At 35.9% G+C, this 24,073-nt stretch overlaps 2 protein-coding genes across 5 annotated transcripts; one reads left to right on the top strand and one right to left on the bottom strand.

Annotated features, from left to right (window-relative positions):
- Positions 886-9,531, top strand: LOC109828943 (phosphatidylinositol/phosphatidylcholine transfer protein SFH6-like). Of its 3 annotated transcripts, none has more exons than XM_020395944.1 (15): positions 886-1,059; positions 1,149-1,234; positions 2,022-2,322; positions 2,448-2,547; positions 3,471-3,737; positions 3,866-3,943; positions 4,029-4,130; positions 4,219-4,268; positions 4,358-4,457; positions 4,573-4,671; positions 4,757-4,873; positions 5,409-5,538; positions 7,124-7,554; positions 9,067-9,141; positions 9,235-9,531. In XM_020395944.1, exons 2-15 carry the CDS (start codon positions 1,201-1,203, stop codon positions 9,262-9,264), a joined length of 1,914 nt encoding a protein of 637 aa, XP_020251533.1. In that variant the 5' UTR covers positions 886-1,059; positions 1,149-1,200; the 3' UTR covers positions 9,265-9,531. The 3 variants fall into 3 exon arrangements, with proteins under 3 accessions (XP_020251533.1, XP_020251534.1, XP_020251535.1); XM_020395945.1 differs by having other exon boundaries at positions 1,136-1,234; XM_020395946.1 differs by lacking the exon at positions 886-1,059 and having other exon boundaries at positions 1,201-1,234; positions 7,154-7,554.
- Positions 10,286-22,132, bottom strand: LOC109828941 (iron-sulfur assembly protein IscA-like 3, mitochondrial). Of its 2 annotated transcripts, none has more exons than XM_020395943.1 (4): positions 21,795-22,132; positions 20,155-20,357; positions 10,642-10,756; positions 10,286-10,562 (listed from the first exon to the last, which is right to left on the bottom strand). In XM_020395943.1, exons 2-4 carry the CDS (start codon positions 20,342-20,344, stop codon positions 10,460-10,462), a joined length of 408 nt encoding a protein of 135 aa, XP_020251532.1. In that variant the 5' UTR covers positions 20,345-20,357; positions 21,795-22,132; the 3' UTR covers positions 10,286-10,459. The 2 variants fall into 2 exon arrangements, with proteins under 2 accessions (XP_020251532.1, XP_020251531.1); XM_020395942.1 differs by having other exon boundaries at positions 10,642-10,759; positions 21,795-22,130.

Here is a 24,073-nt window from a genome sequence, read left to right as displayed (position 1 = left end):
TTTTTTTTTTTTTTTTTTTTTTTTTTTTTTTTTGCAATTGGGAGATACTATAGGGTTTGTTCACAATTAACCCTAAAAAATTATAAGTAAGGCCATACATGTATACAAACTTCTTTTTCATTATAAAAAGGAGAAGATATTAAATATTTGCTTGTGAAAGGAAAAATCATGTTAGCATGAGAACAAAAAATTAATTTCTATTGTCACATTTTTCAGGTATAGATATTTTCCAATCCACATTTAATGCACCATCTTGTCTGAGGATTTCATAGGTAAGTGAAGATTGTTTTTTTATTTTTTATTTTTTATTTTTATTTTTAGATGATGACGATCAAGCACAATGAGACAAATCCATTATTGACATAAATTGCGGATTAAAGCTTCTATTTTTGTCAACCACACAATACAATCTGTCCGGGAGAATGATTTCACTCAATCACAGGGTAAGGGGCTCTAGTATCAAACTTTGACTACGCTGTAGACATAGGACAACATTATTTTAAATGTATTAATAAACTTATATGTAGAAAGTCAACGAATTAAAACATAAATCAATATCATGGGGGCAAAGAATGGACTCGAAAGAGTCAAAACGCGTACTTTTCCTAGTCCGAGCTTGAATGCTAATCTTAGGAAGACAATAAAAAAAATAATTAATTAATTAACGAACTCTCAATTATCAGAAGCCCAATATACCGTGGGCCAGCACAATGATGGCGCACCGAAAATCGCGACAGTTACAAAAATCCGATCGCAGCTGGGCCGGCCCTCCCAGGATTTGTGGTGCCACCTGGCATTCTCCTGACAGATGGACCCCACAGCGGCACACCCGCCTACCCGCACGCCAAAATCCACCCACGCTCTCGCTTATACAATTTCCTATTCCTCCCTTCTCTCGGCTTTCAACGGCAAAAGCAAGAAAGAGAGCTGCAAATCACAAATCGCCGCCGATATTTTCGCCGTCGAATCGGCAGATTCCATACTCCTACTCCTTCAATTCCTCGGTGCTCTCTCTTTTCGATCTCTACTCTCTCTTATCGCGCCGGTGACCTTTTCGAGGTACGAAAAAGATTCATTTTTTGCGTCTGATTTGGAGTTTCTAGGGCTTTTTCTAGGGTTTCTGAATTCAATGCAGCTTGGTTTTTTAGGGATCGTGGCCTTCTCTTTGTGGTAGATTGATTGGATCGGCGTGGAATTGCTATGTCGGGGCCGCTTGATCGATTCGCCAGGCCCTGTAAGCTTCTGAATTTTTTTAGTACTTTTCTTTTGGAAATTATTTTTGTGGGTTTTGTTGGTTTTCTTGTTTTGATTAGTATGGAAACTAGGGTTCTTGAGCCGGTCTGAGCTTCAGCTTGACAAATTTTTGCAATTTCTTGAATTGAAGAAAAACTAGGGTTTTGAAAGTTTAGTTGAACAATGAGGATGGAAGAAATTGATAACTATGTTCGTAGGTCTCAATCTAACACAGAAGACCCTTAATAGAGCTAAATAGAACAAGAAAAATCATGTTGCGAACCCCAAATATTTGGGGTAAAGATTTCTACTCTATTGTTGTAGTAGAAACATCAGCTAAAAATATGATTTTGAAATCTATTCAAGAGATTCGTGGTCCAAGTTTTGTTGGGGTCTCCGGGGCAGGCTATAGCTTACACTGCAATAAAAGTTTGTTTATTACCAAAACTTATATCTAAATTAACAATGGTTGTTAGCAATTTTGTCAAATTTCATGCCATTTTTATTTGATTGCTGTGGTTATTTTAGTTTCAAAAAAGTAGAGTTTCTCAGAAGCATTGATGGAGCATTTTTCTGTTATGACTTATGCCTACTTAAAACTCAAAAGTTCAAGCACTTATTTAAAATCCTTAAAGTTATCAAGTATCATCAATTGCAATCTGTATGATTCATCAGAGTCAAATATTGTTTGATGTTAAAGTGAAACATATTCCACATTTTACAATTTCACTCAACAATACAAACTTTTGGTTAGTGAATCTACTGGTGACTCATTTTACATATCGCAGGCTTTGAGGGCTTCTCTGGTCATGATGAACGTAGAGAACGTAAATCAGATTTTGAGTGTTCAGAAGATGAAAGGAGGACACGGATTGGATCCTTGAAGAAAAAGGCGATAGATGCGTCGAGTAAATTCAGGCATTCTTTGAAGAAAAAGAATAGAAGGAAGAGTGGCAATCGAGTAACTTCTATTTCTATTGAGGACATAAGGGATATTGAAGATCTACAAGCCGTTGATGCATTTCGCCAGGCATTGATTTTAGATGAGTTGCTACCTACAAGACATGATGATTATCATATGATGTTAAGGTGGGTCAAGGGTTTTTCCATGATTTTTAGATTCATAAATTGTGGTCACTGATGCTATATGACCACCATAAAATCTGCAAAAGCAACTTTCTTTATCTGATCTATTGGTCTTGCATCAATTTTAGATTTTTGAAAGCGAGGAAATTCGATATTGAGAAAGCAAAACACATGTGGGCGGAAATGCTTCAATGGAGGAAGGAGTATGGTGCTGATACTATCATAGAGGTAACTATAATTTTAAGTTTCTTAAAGTAGGGAGACATTCATTATTAGTATTTATTGATAATTACCAACATCCCATTGGATTTGGAGATAATGGATGAATGTTGTCGATGTTTCCCCTACTTATAATGAGTAGCCAAATCTAATTTGAATCTGATAGTTATCTAACATGTTAGTTTTAATAAAACATTCATCTCAATAGAAGTGAGGGCTAACCTTTATCATGTGTATTTCCAAGCATATCTGAATGTACTTAACAAGATCTTTCTCACTTGAGAATATGACTCTATTTTCCGAACTTTCACTGCAGGGAGCCCTCACTTTCTTATGGTCCCAATTGGTGTGATAAACTGATATTGAACTTACATGTAGCCAATGATAAGAACATGCGAAATACCCACCATATGGTTTTCTATATATAGACAGGAGCGAGAACATAGATAATCTTCTGTCACACATGTTCACTAAAAGGAACTTAGGTAGCAAGAATTCATTTACTCGGTTGCAATGTCTTTGTTGTATAATTGTGGGTTCATCTTCTATCATAGTCTTATCAGTTTTCAGTATTAAAAAACCCGCTGTTCATTAAATAAGTTCTTTAAAGTTGTATTGCATTTATTATCTCAAACTTGTTAAATATATTCCTCAGTGATACGATAGTATACCATAATATACATTTTATGCAGTCATCTTTCAAGTGTTCTCCCTTTGTGAAAACTTTTTGGACCGTTGCATCTGAACACCTTTCATAGCTGTTTCTAGAACTGGCTTCTATAGAAGACACCTTTGTTTAACCAATAAAACTTTCCTGAGTTTCCACTCATAGACTCCATTGTAGCCTGTACCTTGGGAACTTCATTGTTAATTTTGTACTTGCATCTTCTCCAGAATTGAATAATGTTTAATGCAACACTACTTTTTATCAGGATTTTGAGTATACAGAACTAGATGAAGTTCTGAAGTACTACCCTCATGGTTATCATGGTGTGGACAAAGAGGGAAGACCTGTTTACATCGAAAGGCTAGGAAAAGTTGACCCCGGCAAACTTATGCTAGTGACAACTATGGACCGTTATGTAAGATATCACGTGAAAGAGTTTGAACGGAGCTTTTCGATTAAGTTCCCAGCTTGCTCAATCGCTGCAAAGAAGCACATTGATTCAAGCACTACTATTCTGGATGTTCAAGGCGTGGTATGTTGTTATTTTCTCTTCAATCTTATAGTCAGGCATGAAATTTATATGAAAAGTTGCTGCATCTCGTAGATGATAGTATGTAACCAATATTGTCTTTTCTTAATGATATTTGGTTGTTTTAACAGGGAATGAAAAACTTCAGCAAGACAGCACGAGAACTAATTATGAGGTTACAGAAAATAGATGGGGACAATTACCCAGAGGTATCCCATAGTACTCATAGTTTCTTGTATTTTATGTGATGAGGCTAATGAGTGTCCAATAATCATTTAAGCGATATCTCTGCAGACTTTACACCGAATGTTTATCATCAATGCTGGTCCTGGTTTTAGATTGCTATGGAATTCCGTCAAATCATTTCTCGACCCCAAAACTACTTCAAAGATACATGTAATTATGATTTCTACTAATTGAACCTTTCTTTTTTGCCGAGTTTATATCTCTATGATATTGAAATTGATGGTTTAAATTCTTGCAGGTTCTCGGGAACAAGTATCAGAGCAAGCTGTTTGAAATAATTGATTCTAGGTCAAGTTTTTTTTTTAATTTCTGCACGATACTTAGTGATTGTCGATAAAGCTTCGTCCTAACTCTCCTTTTTTGTGGGGGTTTTTCAGTGAATTGCCTGAATTTCTTGGTGGTACTTGTACCTGTGCTGACCAGGGTGGATGCCTTAAGTCTGAAAAGGGACCATGGAAGAATCCTAACATATTGAAGGTGTCTGGTTATCATCTTATTTTACTTCTCAGTTTATGATTATCGTATTGCATCTATTTATCACTTTTTCAACTCTTTTGATCCAGACTTACTGATACTTCTCATTGGTCTTCAGATGGTCCTTAGTGGTGAAGCACAATATGGCAGGCAAATAGTTACCGTTTCTAATGGAGAGGGGAAGATAATTGCGTATGCTAAACCACAGCACCCAGCAGTAAGACCTTTTCTTTTTCCTCCTGTTATGTTATTTAAAATTTGCACTTTTTATAGGCATTCAATTAATTCCCATGTTGGTCCAGATAAAGGGTAGTGATACATCCACAAATGAATCTGGTTCCGAAGCTGAAGATACTATTTCCCCAAAATTGTCAAGGAGTTACATTTCATGTTCTCGATTAACCCCTGTTCGTGAAGAGGTATGCTGAATTTCTTGCAAGAGAATTAATGGGTGTAATCAAGTTCTTAACTAACACTAAACTGTCTGCTCTATCAGAAAGACTCGATAGAAAATCATGCATATGGTCTTTAACATATAGTCATGGAGCTCATTCATTTCGCCATTGAGACACTGCATGCTAATAATATGGTTCCTTCCATTATATTTCCATCCTGATGTTTTCCCATGCCAGTCTCTTTTCGTTGGAAATTTGATCTAGCATACCATTGTTAAATTATTTGTTCCTTAAAATTTGAAATTTCCACAATTTGCCGAAAAATGTTCTTTTTTTGTTGCCTTTATTGACTATTTAAAAGTAAAATAGCAGAAACACGCGAGCCCTTCTTAATATCCTCATAATAGGGTTTTTTATGTAGCTACTTCCAAAAGGTTTTCTTACAAATGAGATAGTTAAAGAGTACATATGTTCGTAGTGATGTTCACAATAGCTAACAGACAATGAAGATATAGAAATGTGAAAACTAATTAGTTTATGGCTTATCCTTTTTGTTCAGATGAAGGTTGTTGGGAAGGCTAACGCTAGCTTTTCAGAATCTACTGAACATATTCCCATGGTTGACAAAGCTGTAGATGTAGTAGGTCGGAAGAAAGAAGTTTCTAATCAAAGGTTTCCTTCATTCAAAGGTTTGCGTACTTACATGTTTTTTGTGACATGAGTTTGTTTTCATTAATTGTCCTAACATGTGTGAAAGTTCTCAATTGCTTAATTTATTATTCAGAAAATTCTTTGAGCTCCTATTATAATCTTAGTATTTTCCTTTTAGCTATACTGCTGCTTTTGATTTATTCCTAATGTTGTTCTTTCCGATTGAGCAAATCATCCATTGATAACTAGCTTTTGTCCTGTTAACTTGAGTTTTCTACTAACATGCTTGAAAGGCATCAAACTTTTCTGAGCTTATCCCATAATTTGTGCTCTCCATGTTGTTTTAGAGGTTATTTTTTGGTTCAAGGCAGCCTTTTTGAACTGGAATATTGATCTGTTTAATTCTGGTCTCTTGATACGTATTATCTGTGTTACTACGTTGCATTAAAATGGGTGTGGGCGTAGGTGCAGTACTAGTATGGGACACGTAAAATTTGTAAAAGGTAGGGTAGGGACATGGCTTGTTTTCAAAGTAGATTGTGTCGTCAAACAATGCAGAATACAAAGCCCCTTTATGCCCACTTGTGCAAAATGCAACGTGATGCGCGCGCCTGAGTGAAGCGAGGCGCACACCGCACACATAATTTTTCAACATAGATAATCAAACATGAAAGAGCATATTTATGAATTTCACATAAAATATGTCAAGATAAATAATATCTACTACATCACAAATTAATGTCTTAATTCATAATACTAACACACTCAACATAGTAGCAAATTCATAATTTTCCAAATCAGTGGCCAAATTAAGGCAAATATCGAAGCAAAATGAAATAGTAAAGAGGAACCACTTAGGATCCTCAATCGGGCTATTAAAAAAGCCTAATGAGTATTTTTATTTTGGGATTTAGGTTATCGGGTATAAAGACCCGATTGAAATGTAAGAACAAAAATATATGAGTCCATGTTTTGCATGCACCCTGCAGAAGCGCAGGCATTTGCGAGGCGCAAGAAGACGTTGGCTCGCATTTGCTAAGCGCCCTGCATCTGATGCGGGGTGTTTCACCATCGCCCCACATCGCAGAGCGCATGAGGCGCGTGCACGCCTTTGATAACACTGTTTCAAACAAACCCAACTCATGCCCACAAGTTTCACGAAGTGAAGATGAAGCATAGGAGTCCAAGAAAATTATGACGAGTGTTTTAAACTAAAAGATGTATTGTATAATATAGTGCATGCATGAATAAATGTATGCATATACTCAAGGTGTGTCCTGTATATGGGTATGGCTTCATAATAGAAATACCAAGTAACATAGCCGTGTCATTTCAAGTATCTCTCAATTGGCGTGTACCATTTCGTTTATCTAAGTAGTATTTTAGTGAAAGTTGGATCAGTTTGTTCAAGGCTGACTACTTTTATTGTTCACTGTAATGATCAATTGATAATTATCATCTTCCAAGTCTTTTTCACATTAAAATGAGTGCGACTTTAGCTGTGGTAGACTACATATGACAACTAGTTGCTTTATCTTGATTTATCTTATTTGAAAATCGTTGTTCCACGTTTCATGAAGCACTCTTTCTAAGACTTATCTCTCTTTCTGCGATATTGAATAGCCATGCTAAATGCTATTTCCCTCGGACCAGGGGCATTTCCTACGACAGACACCAACAAGCCTCCTGCAGTAGTCTGTTCTCAAGCACTCGGTTTGATTATGGCCTTCATTATGACTCTATTCACTCTGCTTCAATCAGTTTCTCGTTGTGTGACAAAGATGCTCCCAGGCAAAACTCAGGCAGGTCACCAGAATCCACCCTTTTCTTTAGACTTAGCTCCAAAGGAGATCTCCCGTCCCCCATCACCAGCTCCTGGATTCACCGAAGCCGACCTGCTTTCATCTGTACTGAAAAGGCTGGGGGAGCTGGAAGAAAAGGTTGACGAGCTTCAAGCAAAGCCATGTGAGATGCCGACTGAGAAGGAAGAATTGCTTAATGCTGCTGTTCGTCGTGTTGATGCATTAGAAGCTGAGCTTATCACGACCAAAAAGGTAAAATTTGTGCTTGTGTAGTTTTATATCTGTCTAGGTTATCATACAGAGTACATTTATGATCTTTGGCAGTTTTTTCTTAGTTATTTTATCACAATTATCTAATTTCTTTTGGACATTGAATTCCCCTCCATTGATTGCCTTACTGAACATATGGATTGGGAAAACTTCTTGTATTTACACTTAGCATATTAGTAGATGTGATACAATTATAATTAGTAAAGCAGGGAGGAGGACTAGAGGGAGACCAAAGAGAACTTGGTAGACAACAAGAAAGAAGGATATGATAGTGATTAACTTAACAATAGAGATGGCCTTAAATGATACTGAATGGAAGATAAGATTTATGTAGCCAACCCCATAATTTTGGTTGTATATTTTCTTGGGTATTGAGCCTTACAGAACAACATGCCCTTTTACATCTCCATTTTCTCTAATGAAATGTATAATACTTTCAGCTGTAAATTTTGGCAGCTATGAGACAGAAAATGATCAAAAAGTTTGGAAGGGTTTCAATTGATGTTAGGATAAAGTGTTCAAAATAAATGTCTCGGCTTATGTATTTCAGTACACTTACAAAAGTCCGAGGAAATTAATGAAAAGCTAGCAGTGACAACAATTCCTAACATCATAAGAGGTGGTTGACTAGCGATTAAGTTTGAGGAAGTAGGGGGAACGTTTGTGTGACAGAAAATGATCAAAAAGTTTGGAAGGGTTTCAATTGATGTTAGGATAAAGTGTTCAAAATAAATGTCTCGGCTTATGTATTTCAGTACACTTACAAAAGTCCGAGGAAATTAATGAAAAGCTAGCAGTGACAACAATTCCTAGCATCATAAGAGGTGGTTGACTAGCGATTAAGTTTGAGGAAGTAGGGGGAACGTTTGTGTGAACTTTTTGAAAATGTTAGGATTTCCCATAATCAATCACATTAATATCTTAAGAAAATCCTAATTTATTTTTCCTTTAAGAAACCAAGAAGAGAAAAAACGCATCCTATCATATCACAATCTTATACATCCACACACAAACCTACATGGATATCCTGTGTCAGTTCACAAGTTTTTACACTTTTTCTAGTTCAGTATGGAGTTAATTTGTCTTAACAATTTAGCCTTATTACTACCAAAATAGCACCTTTGGGATGGTTCTGCTAGAATGTGGACCAAACTCTATGAGAAGTGAGGGATCCTGCCATAAACCAATGGGGCCAGCTGGCTTATAGGTAAATCTCCCTAATCACTAGCATAAAACTAAGTCGATGAGCAAAATCTAACAGCTAAGTTAGTAAGCTACGATATAATCAGCTTCCTAGAGGAAATTGCATTCAATTGAACAAATCGAAAATAAATTATCAATGAATATATTGTTTTTATACCGTTTTAGTAAGAGCGATAACCATTTTCGCCTGATAATTGTGACTTTGTGATTTTGGATGCATATGTTTATATTCCTAATGATCATGATTCATGCATGTTTATGCTCACTCTGTAAATACTTTTGCCTGAGCAGACTTTACATGAAGCATTAATGAGGCAAGAGGAGCTACTTGCATATATTGACCGTCAACAGAATGCTAAGTTCCAGGTTAGTGTAAATTTTGCGGATTACTCTGTTAGTAATTGTTCTCTAACTATACTGATAGAGATTACTCATAAATTTCTTATATGACTATCGCAGAAGAAGAACAAGAAGATGGTATGCTTTTGAAGTAAGAGTAACCTGATGCCTGCGGCGATTTTCCTTATACAATTCATCTTTATGATGTAAAAAGGAAGAGATTTATGTGATGTGAATCTGCTGAGTAAAAAAACTTGCTAAGTTGCTAATCTAAACCTGGCTTTGATGCCTATTTGGCTTTGTTGAAAAATAAAATTAATGCCGTACTATTGCATTTTCTTCTGCTACATTAGTCCCTGGTTGGGCATCAGACTAATTTTAAATGTGCATATTACGATAGTGGTTCGCTTTTGTTCATCAGTTTTTTTCCCTTTCTTATTCAGGGTGCATATTAGTTTTGAATGATATGTGGTGAGTAATGATAGTTTATACTGGAGATATGTTACTATTCTGGTACAACTGTGATTTTTTATGTTTCCTATCTAGCTACGTTTGCATAGTATTTTGATCGGAAATGGCTCCTGAACCATTCGAATTCTCCTCCATTTTATTCACAGATCATAGCAAATTTCTGATGTATGGGCTAAATGTTGTTATATCAAATATATATACACGCTCGCGCAGAGCACCATATGAATGAGGTCATATACCATACATGTGAAAGGTTTTGCAAGCGCAAGTGCAGGTGAAGGAAAGGCGACCTACCTATCAGCATCGTGTCATGTCATCGTTGTTAATTCTATGAAGTTGGTCTAAATTTGTTAGCAGCAAAGTTCCCTGTATGCGACTTTAATCAACTGGAAATCCCCACATCTATGAACAGAGTCATTATACGTTATTCGCACTTTGATCCGTATTGTAATGTACAAATGTGAACCGGTTCTCTCTCCATAAGATGTTACCAAACGTACACGTGAAATGAAGCACGTGATGCCAGAGCTGAGCACACACAGCTTCTAAGATTCTGATTTCAGAAATTGAGAGAAAGGCACATATATATCCACAGAACATGCGGAAAAGCAAGAACCTGATTGTGCGAAGGAAAAGAACTGGTAGGCGCATGGAAATGAAGCAAAGTGTAAAATGACTAACCTGGTACGAAAATTGGAAATTAGGAAATTGACAACAAAATCTCCAGCAGTAAAAATTGCTGGGTCAAGTAACTGAATAAGAACAGTTTAATTACAGGATTATCCAACATCTCTTTATTGACTAATTTCTTTACAGCAATACATTCCATCATAAAAGATTAACAGATTGTGTTGACATAAATCCTTGGAGGCTATTAACCCCCAGGTTTACTGGATTGATTGTTGCTTGTCGTCATGAAAGATTCACCACAACCGCACTGCCCTTTCGAGTTAGGATTAATGAATACAAACTCCGACCTGTTGCATCATTTGATCAGAAGATGCCAGCACTAAACATATTTAGATGTAAGAAAAAAAATAAAAAGGAAATGCTTACTTCAGTGGATCATCCACAAAATCCATCTTAGTTCCAATAACATGCATAAGTGCTTTTGGATCTATCAGTACCTTCACACCCTTGTCCTCGACCAACTCGTCAAATTTCCCTTTTTCTTCTGAAGAAAGAATTTTTTTTAGCTTTGATATCAAATATTACAAACGAGGATAAAATAGCCTGAGTTTTGGGAAAACATTTCCTTTTACCTTTTATCAGTTTCTTGAGATCTTAAGCCTTAAAACAGGAAGGGGAAAAATGGCTATTTGGATGGAAGAAGAATAGAATGCCACACAAACAAGTAAATATATAGATCTAGATAGACTCAATCGCAGATACCGTCTGTGCACTACGAGGGTATAGCCACTTAAACCCCTAAACTATTTTACTATTACTGCTACCCCTGAAGTAATGACAACATTATTTTTCCGTTACATTAATGTATCACGTTGGAGTCTCATGACAGTAAATCCTTCCTTTTACTGAGATAATAACTTTAAAGGACTTGTGATCAGCGTCAACAAAAGTTTACCAGAATTCTTGTTCTTCAATTTTTTTGCCTCCCACATCTCAAATTCTTATGAACCTAAAGTAGTTCCACACTTCTATAACAAGGCACATGAACCTTCTATCGCTCAAACAGTTGAGCAATCAATTATGCATCAACACACGATGCTGAAATATTCTTCTTCTTTCCAATTATCTCAAAGTATGTGCCTTCATTTATCAATTTTTTCTTGTGATATACAAATAATTTCAATGAGATCAATTTTTGACCTATTAAATTTCTGCAGATGCAAGCATTCCACATGACACAATCAATGAAGTAAGCGGGGGGATATGGTCTCTAAGGTAATAATTTAATCCATGAGTAGTATAAAGAAACATGAATTATGCTTTGTGCACATAATTTTTGTTCTTGTTGTATGTGCAATTACAGGTTTGTAGCTCAATACTATTTCAAAACTTTTAGTTTGTAGGAACCATCCTCAAAGCACACAAACAGCCTCATTCTCTGAGTCAATGCAGACAATTCTAAGTTCATCTCTTTTATCTTAATTCTGAGCAATTTGTTAAACGAACCCATTTTCAATGTCTTAATTCTTGGTACTAAGCATGCTGCCATAACTTATCTAGATATATGATCAGTTAAAGCTCCATTAATATTGTAGCTTAATAGTTAAAGCGTTATTTGCTTAGATATCCTCCAAATCTTCCATAATTGCATATTTACCGCTCAAATCTTCATAATTTACTAATTTGCCCCTCAAATCTTAAATTTCCAATTAGAGTACCCCTCTGACCTCACAGTGCTTATAAATTAACGGTTGAAGGCTTAATTGACTACAATAATCCTCTCTCATCGTTGATCAACAGCGGCCGCCTCAAAGTCACTCCGCCAAATATCCTTCTCATCATAATCACTATCATCTGCGGCCACTATCGCCTCCATGCACCTCCTCTGCGTCTTCTCCTCTTCGACCTCAATTTCATTCTCGCCTTCAGATAAAGATGCGAAGGTCGTGATTGTTTCCGTAATCCATTGGTCCTTGTTCTAGTATGTGAAAGAGAGATAACTATTGTGAACCATAAACTCCTCCTCAAAAATCACACAACAATTACTCCAATCCTGCACAATACAACCACGTCAATTCTTGTCAAAAAATAAACCAACTCACATTGGCATCCATTGTTGTTGGTGGGTAAGGTGTTGAGACTGTTTAAGGATAGGACTGCAGATGGATTTGCTGGAGTTTGGAGGTTTGGAGTTTGAACTGATAGAGGAACGGACAAGGTATGGAGAAAGTTGAAGAGAAGAGGAACTATTCATACATTGTTCTACCAACGTCACCTCCTTTAACTCGAGAGGAGGAATTTGATCGTTTGTACTCTAGAGATCAAAGGGATTTGCTTGGTTAAAGGAAATTTGGTTTAATTAACACATTAACCTCAATTAAATGCTTTGGGTGGTATTCTAGCCATTTTTAATTATTTTAAGATAACTTAACAAAATAATTTGGAATATCCTGTGAATATTCCTTAATTGTACGAGGGTATACAAACTCAACTTTGAAGATTAGAGGGGTAAATTTGCCATTATGAAGATTTGGAGGCTATACATGCAATTATGAAAGCTTTGGAGGGTGTATAGCCAAATAACCATAGTTTAAAAAATGATCAGCATTTTTACCCATTTATTATCTCAGTTAATCTTATGGAGGGTCATTATTTTAGTCATTTTGACCTTTTCAACGCCTTAATTTCACCCTCCAAAACCTCAAGTAGTATTTATCAACAATAGTGCTTACATTTTGCATCACTTTCAAGGTTTCTCTTAACCAGCTTTTTTAAAATGAAACTAGTTCATCTACCAGATAGTTTTAGGTTTATATGTCAAAACATTTACCTTTTTTTATTCTCCATCTTGACCCGTATCATACAAAAATAACTTGTGGCCTGCTTTCACTTCCTAGCTCAATATTATATGCATATTACAACGAATGTCAGACCAAATTCTACCACTTAAAATCTTATTTCGGCCATTCAACAACGGCCACACCAGTGATTTTTGGCCATTTTGTAAGTTTAATAGGAACAGAGAGTGTAAAAGGGTCATACCCTGGTCAAATAAACACACTACCCACAACTAACACTCTAACAGTGACATTAGAGTTATTGGAATGAATCTTCATTGCATCCCCCTAAATGAGGATATGAATATCGAAATATCCTAACCATCCATATCACATAGTAAAATTAATCTTGTGGTTATAAATTTGGATTAACATTCAACCCAAAAAGTCATTTGGATTTGCATATTCAATCTATAGTATACTCGCATCAATCTATAGTATACTCGCAAGTTCCAGCCCATTATCTTTAGTCAATGTCCACACCTTTGCACAATCATGTGCGTGTTCTCCTCCAGTTTCCTTTATATCTACTCTATTTAAATGATTTATCTTCTGTAAACCAACCTAAACCAACGATCTCTCTATCCTTTATAACTTAAGAGTTCAGACCCATCACATCATAACCAAATCTCTCTAAAAACCCTGCTCAGAAGTTGACGCTAGCTTGCTTTATAAGGTTATACATGTTGCCAATTAATTATCTAGCACCGGTTACAATTGCTTCTTGTACTGAACTAACTAAACACAGCTAAAGAAGACTTAAAAACCTTAATACATTCATGTAGTATTAAGACTTAAAAGTTTAATCATAGGTTCATACCTGCAACTTTTGTCCATTATCCTTCATTTTGACCTAATGGTAATTACTTAAGTGTACTTCAAGATTTACAATTTTCATGGATTATAATCACTGTTTTTCACCCATTTTTGTTTGTTTCGACCCAATTACAATTATTTATACATACTTCAAAATTCGTGTTCATGGGCTAGAGCCCACAATTATTTTACATTATTGTTCATTAAGATTTAATCACAATTAATTATGAGTACTTTAAAATTTACAATTTTCATGGGTCATAATCCATCATTTTTATCCGTTATCGTTCATTTCAACCTAACGACAATTAGTTTAGTACTTCAAAATTCACATTTTTCATTAGGTTATATACCATGATTTTTTTCGTTTTGAAGTAATGCTAGTCAAGACTTCTTTCTTCAAAATTCGTGATTTTCATGGCCTATAGCTCACAATTTTTACATTTTTTGTGTGTTTTAACCCAATAAGAAAAAAGTATTATTGTTTCAAAATTTTCGATTTTTGTGGACTATATAACTCATAAAATTTTCCTATTTTAGTTTGTTCTAACCGACGGTAATTAATTAGACGAACTCAAAATTCCCAATTTCATTTGTACGGCCTAATGGTAGTTAAATTCTTCTTTAAAATTCACAATTTTGATCGCCTATAATCCAAAATTTGTCCATTATCGTCCATTTCGACCCATTACCATAACTATACGTAGTTCAAAACAATGTTGAAAATAATGAAAATGAGTTATGTAGTGTTTGACTTCCTGTGAAGGGTTAAGGACAAAAAGGCAAAAAAAACGTAACACATAACTTAGGTTATATTATTTATTAATTATTTAGATATTTTATAAATACTAACAATTTTTTAATAGTTAAAATCATCAAACTTTTCAAACATAACATCACAATGATCAAATATAAAAATATAGTATCACATATTCTTAACAAAAGTTCGCCATATATGACTAACAACCATCCTAAAAAGCATCATCAAATGATCAAATACATTAACGTCATCAAGTTTAAGGCAATGAAATTAAGTCTAAAATAAACCAAACACTTCCAACTCTCAAGTTCTTAACTTTACAAAAATGTTCTAATTCCTACTCAAGTTCACTAAATCCACCAAAGTAAACATGACTATGTAACAATAGTAAGAAATTATATACAGAGATTATGTGCAAACTTTATTTCACAAAATTTATTATTAGCTGAAAACTAAAAATTAAAACCTAATCAAAATCAAGAAACTGAAAGTAATTATCTCACCAACACAATTAACCCACTAATTAATCATTGTACTCTAATTCTGTGATAGATCTTAAAAAGTTACGTTGAACTATAAAAAAACGGAGCCACAAGTTTGATATGATTTAAGGTAAATTGGCAATAGAAAATACTGCAATTTGAAAGATAATTTTAAAATCACTATTTATTTAAAGGATGTAATCTAAGATGCCCAATACATAATTCATAAATAAAAAATTTTACCTCACCGAAGTCACAGAAGACGCGGATAGCTAGTGGGGTTTCAAAGGAGGCAAGAAGTTGAGGTTTGGGTTGGAGGAGGTGAAGAAATCGCATATTCGCAGGAAGAAAATAAGATGATCACGACTAAAATGGGTAAGGTTTAAATAATTTGGATGGTGGAGATACATCAACACGTCCTAATTAGAGATGCAATTTAACCTAAAATAACTCATGTTAACTGATTATATAACGTAACGCACATTTAATGCAATATAACGTGCTTTTTTCTAGGTTAAATAGTTTCAGCGTTAAATGAGTGTGTTACATAAAAAGAGGGCACCGTTAAGTTACAAAACAGGGTTCAAATTTTGCAATTTTCAAATTAATTTATAGCCCACAATTTTTTCTATTTTCGTTTGTTTCAACCAAATGAGATTTAACTTCTCTCTTCAAAATTTGCGATTTTCATGTATTGTAATCCACGATCTTCATCATTTTTCGTTCGTTTTAATCCAATAGCAGATAACTATTCATGCTTTAAAATTCACAGTTTTCATAGGCTATGCATTTTCGTTCGTTTCAACCCATTTATAATAAACTATGCTTACTTCAAAATTTGTGATTGTTATTAACTATAATCCACGACCTTTGTTCGTTGTCCTTCGTTTCATCCCAATGGTTATTAGGTACACGCATATTTCAAAACCCACGACTTCATCAGCTATACCACAATATTTGCACAGTTTCGTTCATTTCAACCCAATAGTTGTTAGTACTTAAAAACTTATTGTTTTCATAGTTTATAACACATTATTTCATAGGGTTATAATGCATGATTTTGGTCTATTTCTGTCCATCTCAAATTCTCAATCCAATATCAATTTAGTTTTCTTTCTTCATAATTTGTGATTTTTGTTGGCTATAACCATTGACTTTTGACATTTTTTGTTTGTTTCAATCTACTGGTAAATAAATATGCACGTTTTAAAAAATTCTCAATTTTCATGGGATATAACCAAAGACTTTCTGTCCAATTTAATTCCTAACTCAATAACACTTCAGTTTTGTCACTTCAAAATTTGCAATTTTCATGGGCTACAATCCTAAAGTTTTATCCATTAATGTTTATTTCAACCCAATGATAATTAATTATGCATACTTCAAAATTCAAGATTTTCATGGGGTTATAACTCAAGCCTATGTCCATTTTCGCTTCAACCCATTGGCAATTAATTTTTCCTGCTTCACAATTCACAAGTCTCATGGAAATTGGAATGTAACTCACGAGTTTTGACATTCTTCGTTAGTTTTAACCCAATGATAAATAAGTATTCGTGCTTTAAAGTTCACGACTTTCATTGGCTATAACCGGCGAATTTAATTCATTTTTGTCTATTTCGACTCAATGGAAATTAGTTAGGTTCAAAATTCCCAATTTTCATAGCTATAGCCTGTGATTTATTCATCTATCTTCGTTTGTTTTGACTCAATACAAATGAATTACACTCACTTCAAAAATCATGATTTTCCATGGGTTTTAACCCATGATTCTTTCCATTTTTATTTGTTTCTATCCAATGATAGTTAAGATTTATTTCTTTGAAATACGTGATCTTCATGGGCTCATGGCAATTAATTTTTTGTACTTAAAATTCACAATTTCCATGGGCAATAAATCACAATATAATTCATTTTCATCTGTTTTGATCCAATGGCAATTTATTAGCAGTACTTCAAACTTCATAACTTTCATGAGACTAAAACCCACAAATTTTCTATTTACTTCATTTTGACCCAATAATAATTTACTATGCATACTTCAACAATTGTAATTTTCATGGGCTATTAGCCACGATTTTCGTCCATTTTCGTCTGTTTGGATCCAATTTCAATTAATTGTGTGATTCAAAATTTATGACTTTTATGGGATATAGCCCATGTCTTTTTTAATTGATTATCGTGTATTTCAACTCAATAGAAATTTAACAAGCATAGCCCAGACTTTTAAGGGTTATAATCCATGATTTTGTCTACTAATGTCAATTAAGTTTTCTTTATTCAAAGTTCATGCTTTTCATGTGGGTATAACACAGTTTATGTCTATCATTGTCCATTTCAATCCAATGACTATTAATTATAAGTGCTTTAAAATCTATGATTTTTATGGGAGACCCATGAATTTGTCCATTTCTGTTTGTTTTTCCCCAAGGGCAATTAAGTTTTCTCACTTTAGAATTTGCGATTTTCTTGGCCTTAATCCTACAAATAAGGATAAAATAGCATGAGTCTTGGAAAACACTTTTTTTCTTTGCTCAACTTCTTTTGATCTTTAACAAAAAAATAAACTATCTGAATGAAGCGATAATATGTTATATAAACAATTCAAATATATAGAATATATAGATCTAGACAAATTCAATTACTGATATACCTGTAGTACTATGCGAGTGTAGTCACTTAAGCCCCCTAAACTATTTTGCGATCGCTGGAACCCCTAAACTATAGACAACCTCCATTAGGTTAGATATCATGAAGGTATCTTTAACTATGTTACTAGCATTAACACGCTTAAATCAGACCATGTTCTTTCCTCGTTACATAGAGATGTCTTATTGATGTCTCATGCAGTAACTAAATCCCTACCGTGATGATAACTCAAGAGTTGTTGTCAAGTGTCAACATCACATAAAAGTTCTCCAAATTCTTGTTCTATAGTTTTTTGCCTCCAACATCTCAAATACTTTCCAATCTAATGTAGATCCATATACTTGTAAAATAATTAGGCATGTTCTTTCAACTTATCTTGTAATAAGTGCCATCATTTATGTAGCTATTATTCTTCCATACAAATAAGTTTAATGAGAGCCAAAATTTGACTTATCTCGTAATAAAGTGTTTTGGCAGATGCTAGCTTTCAACATGACACAATCAATATAAATTAAAAATAAGATGAGGGATCCAATGCCAAAGGCAGTGTAATCCATGACTAGCATAAAGAAACATGGATTATGCTCTGCACGCATAAATTTTGTTCATCATTTATGTGCAATTGCAGGTTTCTAGCACATTATTTCAAAACTAAAAGACTGAACCATCCTCAAAGCACACAAGTTGTGTCCTTTGAGTCAACAGATATAATTCTTAAAATCTCTTTATCTGAATCTCTAGGAAATTTGTAAAACAAATCCATTGTCAATGTTCTTGAAATAACAAGTCAATTCTTGGCACCAGCACACTACCATTATTACTTCTCTAGATATATGATCAGATAAGCCATCATTAATATTGTAGCTCAATAGTTTAGAAAATGACCAACATTTAAGTTTCTTATCTCGGTTGATCTTGTGTAGGGTCAACACTTCAGTCATTTGATCTTTTCACTCCTTAATTTCACCCTCCAAAACCTCAACTAATAATTATTGAACTTTAATGCTTACATTTTGCATTGTTTTCAAGGTTTTTCTTAACCAACTCTTCAAAATGAACTTAGTCCTTCTGCCAGTAAGATTTGGGATTATAAGTCTAAATAAATTTATCTTTTTATATTCTTCATCTTGAAGCATAGCATACAAGAATAAACCTGTGGCCTTGTGTGACTTCCAGAACAAACAGTTACAATGTATTAAATGCATATTGCAACGAATGTCCGTCCAAATTCTACCAACTAGTAATCTTATTTCGGCTATTCAACACATGGCATATCAGTGTCTGTTGTTGGACCCTTTGTTACTTTAGTGTCAGCCAGTGTAAAAAGTCACACACTACCTAATAGGCTCAATTTAATTTTTGAAAACTTCCAGTGGGTCTCCATCCATATTGTGCCCCAAGTGCAGCCACCAACCGTATTGCGCACTAAGGCATTCACTTCTGTATACACATGGAAAACACATGCAAGCACCGTGGCACCCCCCCCCCCCCCCAAACATAAAAAAAGCAACAAAATAAAAAACACATGCATGTAGAAATGTACAACACTTAATAGTTATGAGAATGAATCTGCACTGTGTCTTCCTACACCACTACATGAGGATATGAATATCAACATATCCTAAACATCCATATCAGATACTAAAATTTAAGTTCTTGTGGTCATAAATTTGGATTTGTGTATTCAATCTATAGAACACTCATAAGTCCCAATAGTCAGCGTCCACACCCTCAAACAAACATGAGTACCTTGTCCTACACTTTCATTTATATCTATTATATTTAAATGATATCAGATCTTTTGTAACCCAACCTAAACCAAAGATGACCTCTATCCTTTGTAGTCTTTAAGTTCGGAACCAGCAGATCATAACAATTCACTCTAGAATCCCTGCTAAGTGATAGATACTAGTTTTCTTTATAAAGTTATATTTGTATAGCCAATTTGTTGTCTGGGGTCAGTTTTGATTGTTTCTTGCACATAACCAACTAAGCATAGGTAAAGAAGAAGGCCTAACAGCCTTAATACATCCCTCTAGTTCGTTCTTTCTATATCAACATCAGCATACCACACTAATCAACTCATTAGACCATCAGTTTATGTTCTTAATGCATAAATAGCATACCAACAAGTCATCATCTAAGCAAGAAATAAAGGAATAATCCAATAGACTGCGTTCGATAAAAGATCTTATATGAAGGAGAGGGTGACACCTGGGATATCTGCGCATTCACCTGTCAAGTCACAACTAGACATTAATGACTGACATGCGCATCAAGATTCACGATACACACATTTGTCTTTATAGAGGGCCCTCTATACATTCTTTTTCTTTTTTTCTATCTGAAAAATAATGACATTTATGAGTTTGCAACATGAAAACAGCTATCAAACCTGCATAGTTCATGGTGTATGATAACCCGTTGCATCCACGGGCTTTGACGCCGAGCCGGAGATAGGGGCGCTGACGAAGATCGAGGAGTTGGCGAATCCTAGAGGCAGCAGCATCGGTCAAGCTCAAAGCTTGCTTCCTCATAGCTGGGCCTGCCTTCTTTGCTGCTGCCTTCATGAAGGAAGAAGCCATTTTGTCCCAAATCCTTAAACATCAAAAAATAATAATTCTAGATTAATATTCATTACTCATCAGTCAAGAAATTAACACTATAAACCTAAAAATAATAATTCTAGATTAATATTCATTACTCATCAGTCAAGAAATTAACACTATAAACCTAAGAATACTGTATGTAGTTAGTAAATTTTCCGAAATTGCAAAAGATAATTTGATCAGAAAAATACTTGATCTTAACCCTAGAAATTTGAAACTGAACAAAAAAAAAGAAAATTTTGAAGGAAAAAGGGAACAAATTGAACCTACAGCAGTGCTATTAAAAGATCAACACTTAATAGAAATGCAATCAAAGAAACTGACCTCAAAAAGGAAGAAGAAATAAAAATCAAAATTTTTTATTTTAATGAATTCGCCAAAATTTTAACTCTGCCAATTCTTCCCCTTTTAATCTTTTCTTTATTTTTAAATTTTCTTTCTTCTTTGTTCGTATAAATAGTAAGCTAACGTGGGTGAACCACACACCGCCTCATAGTGACCACTACGTTCTCGACACGTGTCACTTGTCAGGTTGGGTCAAGCGTGTAGTTCGGGTCGGGTTGCATACGGATCCTGTTAGGATTATGAATTTTTTTTTATAACGATTATGAACTTGTATACTGTTATAAAAAATTTTAAAAAAAGTTTTCTATGACTTTTAATTATTGTAAATACTGGGGTGTGCTGGCGGGTGGTGGGGTTTAGGGATTCGCAAGAAACAAAAAAAAAGCAACATAATAGAATAATCCTCGTATACAGGAATGTTAAAATTTTAATTTTTAGAGTGGGAGAATTAATATTGTAGTACAATTGTTTACGTCAGAAAGTTGATTATATTGGTTAGTGGATGTTTAGAGGAGTCTAGCGTCTCTTCATCTTTTTCGATGGCTAATCAACAGAAGGGAAGAAGATTTCTGCACGAATAACACCATTAGAGGACCGGAGTTGGGTTATCCGATGTACCCCCGAAGCTCAGTTAGTAGGGGTGTTAACGGAGCGGATATGGTTCGAATATGACACCTGAATATGACACCTACCATATCCATATTCGCTTTCTATAAACGGACGTGGATACGGATTATCTTTGGTAAGAAAAAACATTGACCATTTCTACACTCATAGGAAACGGATATGGTTCGGATATTATAGAATAGGATCGAATATGATCACGAATATGAAACGGATATTTGACAAACGGATATGAATCGGATATGAATTAATACACCAATGTATAAATTACAATCAAATGGGTAAATTATGTGGTTGTAGGCTTCTCCCTACATCAGTGTCTGTGGTCACAAATACAAACTTCAAACTGAGGAGACCATGCAAAATGAGCTCAGCAGATATCAACATCAAATGATAAAAATATAATACAACAATCACATATATATGCAATATCATATAACTAGTGTTTCGATTCGACCTTATGGAACAGAGAGGATGGGCGGCGTTCGGGCTGCGGACTGGGCGTGCTGGTCCTTCTCGCAGAGGAGCTTGTCGGAGAGGGGGCGGAGGAGGAGGGAGGAGACGGCGGCGGGATAAGAGGCAAGGAGGGATCTGATGGCGGGATCTGAAGGAGGAGTAGGGGTCGCAAGAGGCGGCGGAGGGAGGCGAGAGGAGGCGGGTGTGCGGAGGTTTGAGCGGCGACGCTGTCGAGGTTGAGACGGCCGACGCAGTGGAGCGGGTGACAGGAGAGAGTTGGCGACAACGGAGTTGAGAATTTGGGAATTGAGGAATGAGGGATGGATTTTGTAAAGCTAGGGTTTTTTTTTTGGCAAAACTTCAACATAGGTCCTTAATGATATGGGCCTATTTTATTTTAGTCCTTAACGTATTAAACTCGTCCATACCAGTCCCTAGCGGGTTTTGCACGTTAGAAATTTTGATCCTTTTAAAAAAAAATTATGTTAACTTTTGATGATGTGGCAAGGCATTTTAGTCAATTTTAATTTTTGAGTTCTAACTAGATTTACACCCTGAAAAGTGAAAACACTCTAAAAACCCGACCCGCTCTCACCCAACCCGACTCGACCCGCTAAAAAACAACTAAAGCATTTGCCCAATTCCGTTCTTCTCAAAACACCGAAACATTTTTCAATGTTTCTCAACTTAAACCAGAAATTGTCTATTGGAGGAACAGCTGAAAAGATTGTCTCTGCACTTCAACTTGATGTTGAGCTGAGAAATACAAGGAAGATGATGTTCAGGACAGCGACCTTCTTCCAATCATCCTTGATGTACAAATAGTTGAGATGTGATCTCTAAGTGTAAAGCTTCGTGTGGGACATCGATACTTTCACCTTGCCTGAGGTGGCGGGATCGGCTATGAACCATCATTACGCATTTTCAGGTTCCTACTGGCCCTTGTTGAATCCCCTCGGCTTGTATTTTTAGAGCTTGAAAGCCAGTGTGAGCTTTTCCCCCCCTATGTCCACTGCATAGCTGAAGCTTCTCTTCACCTGGATTGTGTATTTGTACAGCAACTTGCTGAGCTGTGTCTTGTTTGCATCTTGTTTGTACCCTTCAAACCCAAGCTGCAGCTTTTTTGGGTAGAGAACTAGGGCATCTCATATACTTCCCTGGAATCTGATTGAAGATCATCTCCCTTCAAGATCTCGCATTTGAATAAGTGAAGACTAAACTATGACATTAATCCCAGTAAACTCCTGTTAGGATATGTGAAGCCTAACTATCAGGCGTGCTCTACACTTCAGAATGAAGAGGAACAAAGTTGGAACAAGAGGAACATGATCGACGATGGTAAAGTTCAAGCAAAACGACGAAGGAGAGCTTTTACAGCTTTGCGGTCGACCGCTCATGGCGCGGCGGTCGACCGACGACGTGCACAGGCAGGCACTAGGGTGAGGAGAAGCTCGCGGTCGACCGAGCATGGCGCTGCGGTCGACCGCTCAAAGTCCTCGTCGCGGTCGACCGAAGGTGGCGCTGCGGTCGACCGCTCAAAGTCCAGAGAGCAACCCAGACTTTTGGCTTCGTCGCGGTCGACCGAGCATGGCGCTGCAGTCAACCGCCAAAAGTCCAGAGAGCCAGGCAGATTTCGAACAGCATCGCGGTCGACCGGATGTGGTGCGGCGGTCGACCGGAGTCGGGTTTTGGCCCAGATTCGTTTTTTAACCTGATTTGATCTGTTTCCTTGTTTACTTGTTAAACCCTTAAGTCTATAAATGGGTTGATTAGGGCATGATGTAAAGAGACGAAAAATAGTGAATTTTTCTCCTGCGGCGGCCGTGGACGTAGTTTCTCACATTGAGAAGCGAACCACGTAAATCTTGTGTGTTTGAGATTGTTTGATTTTCTCTCTTCTCTCCTAAATCTCTATTTCCAAATCGCATCAGGGGGTTTGTGTATCCCCAACAAGTGGTATCAGAGGGACCAGGTTCGACACGAGCGATTTGAGGTCAGAGACAATGGGATCTGAGAAGGAAACATCCAAGATTAAGAAGTTTGATGGAACAAACTTCGGGTTCTGGAAGATGCAGATGGAGGACTACCTCTATCAGAAGGATTTATACCTACCATTGGGAGAGAAGCCGACGGATATGAAAGATGCGGATTGGAAGCTATTGGATCGAAAGGCCCTTGGAGCGATCAGGTTGACCTTGTCTAAATCAGTAGCGTTCAACATCAAGAATCAGAATACGACGGCGGATCTCATGGCGGCGTTGTCCAGTATGTATGAGCAGC

This window comes from Asparagus officinalis, chromosome 1 (genome assembly GCF_001876935.1).
Source record: "Asparagus officinalis chromosome 1, Aspof.V1, whole genome shotgun sequence".
NCBI lineage: Eukaryota > Viridiplantae > Streptophyta > Magnoliopsida > Asparagales > Asparagaceae > Asparagus > Asparagus officinalis.
Note: the sequence above shows the minus strand (reverse complement) of the source record. Positions and strands in the feature narration are given on the sequence as shown.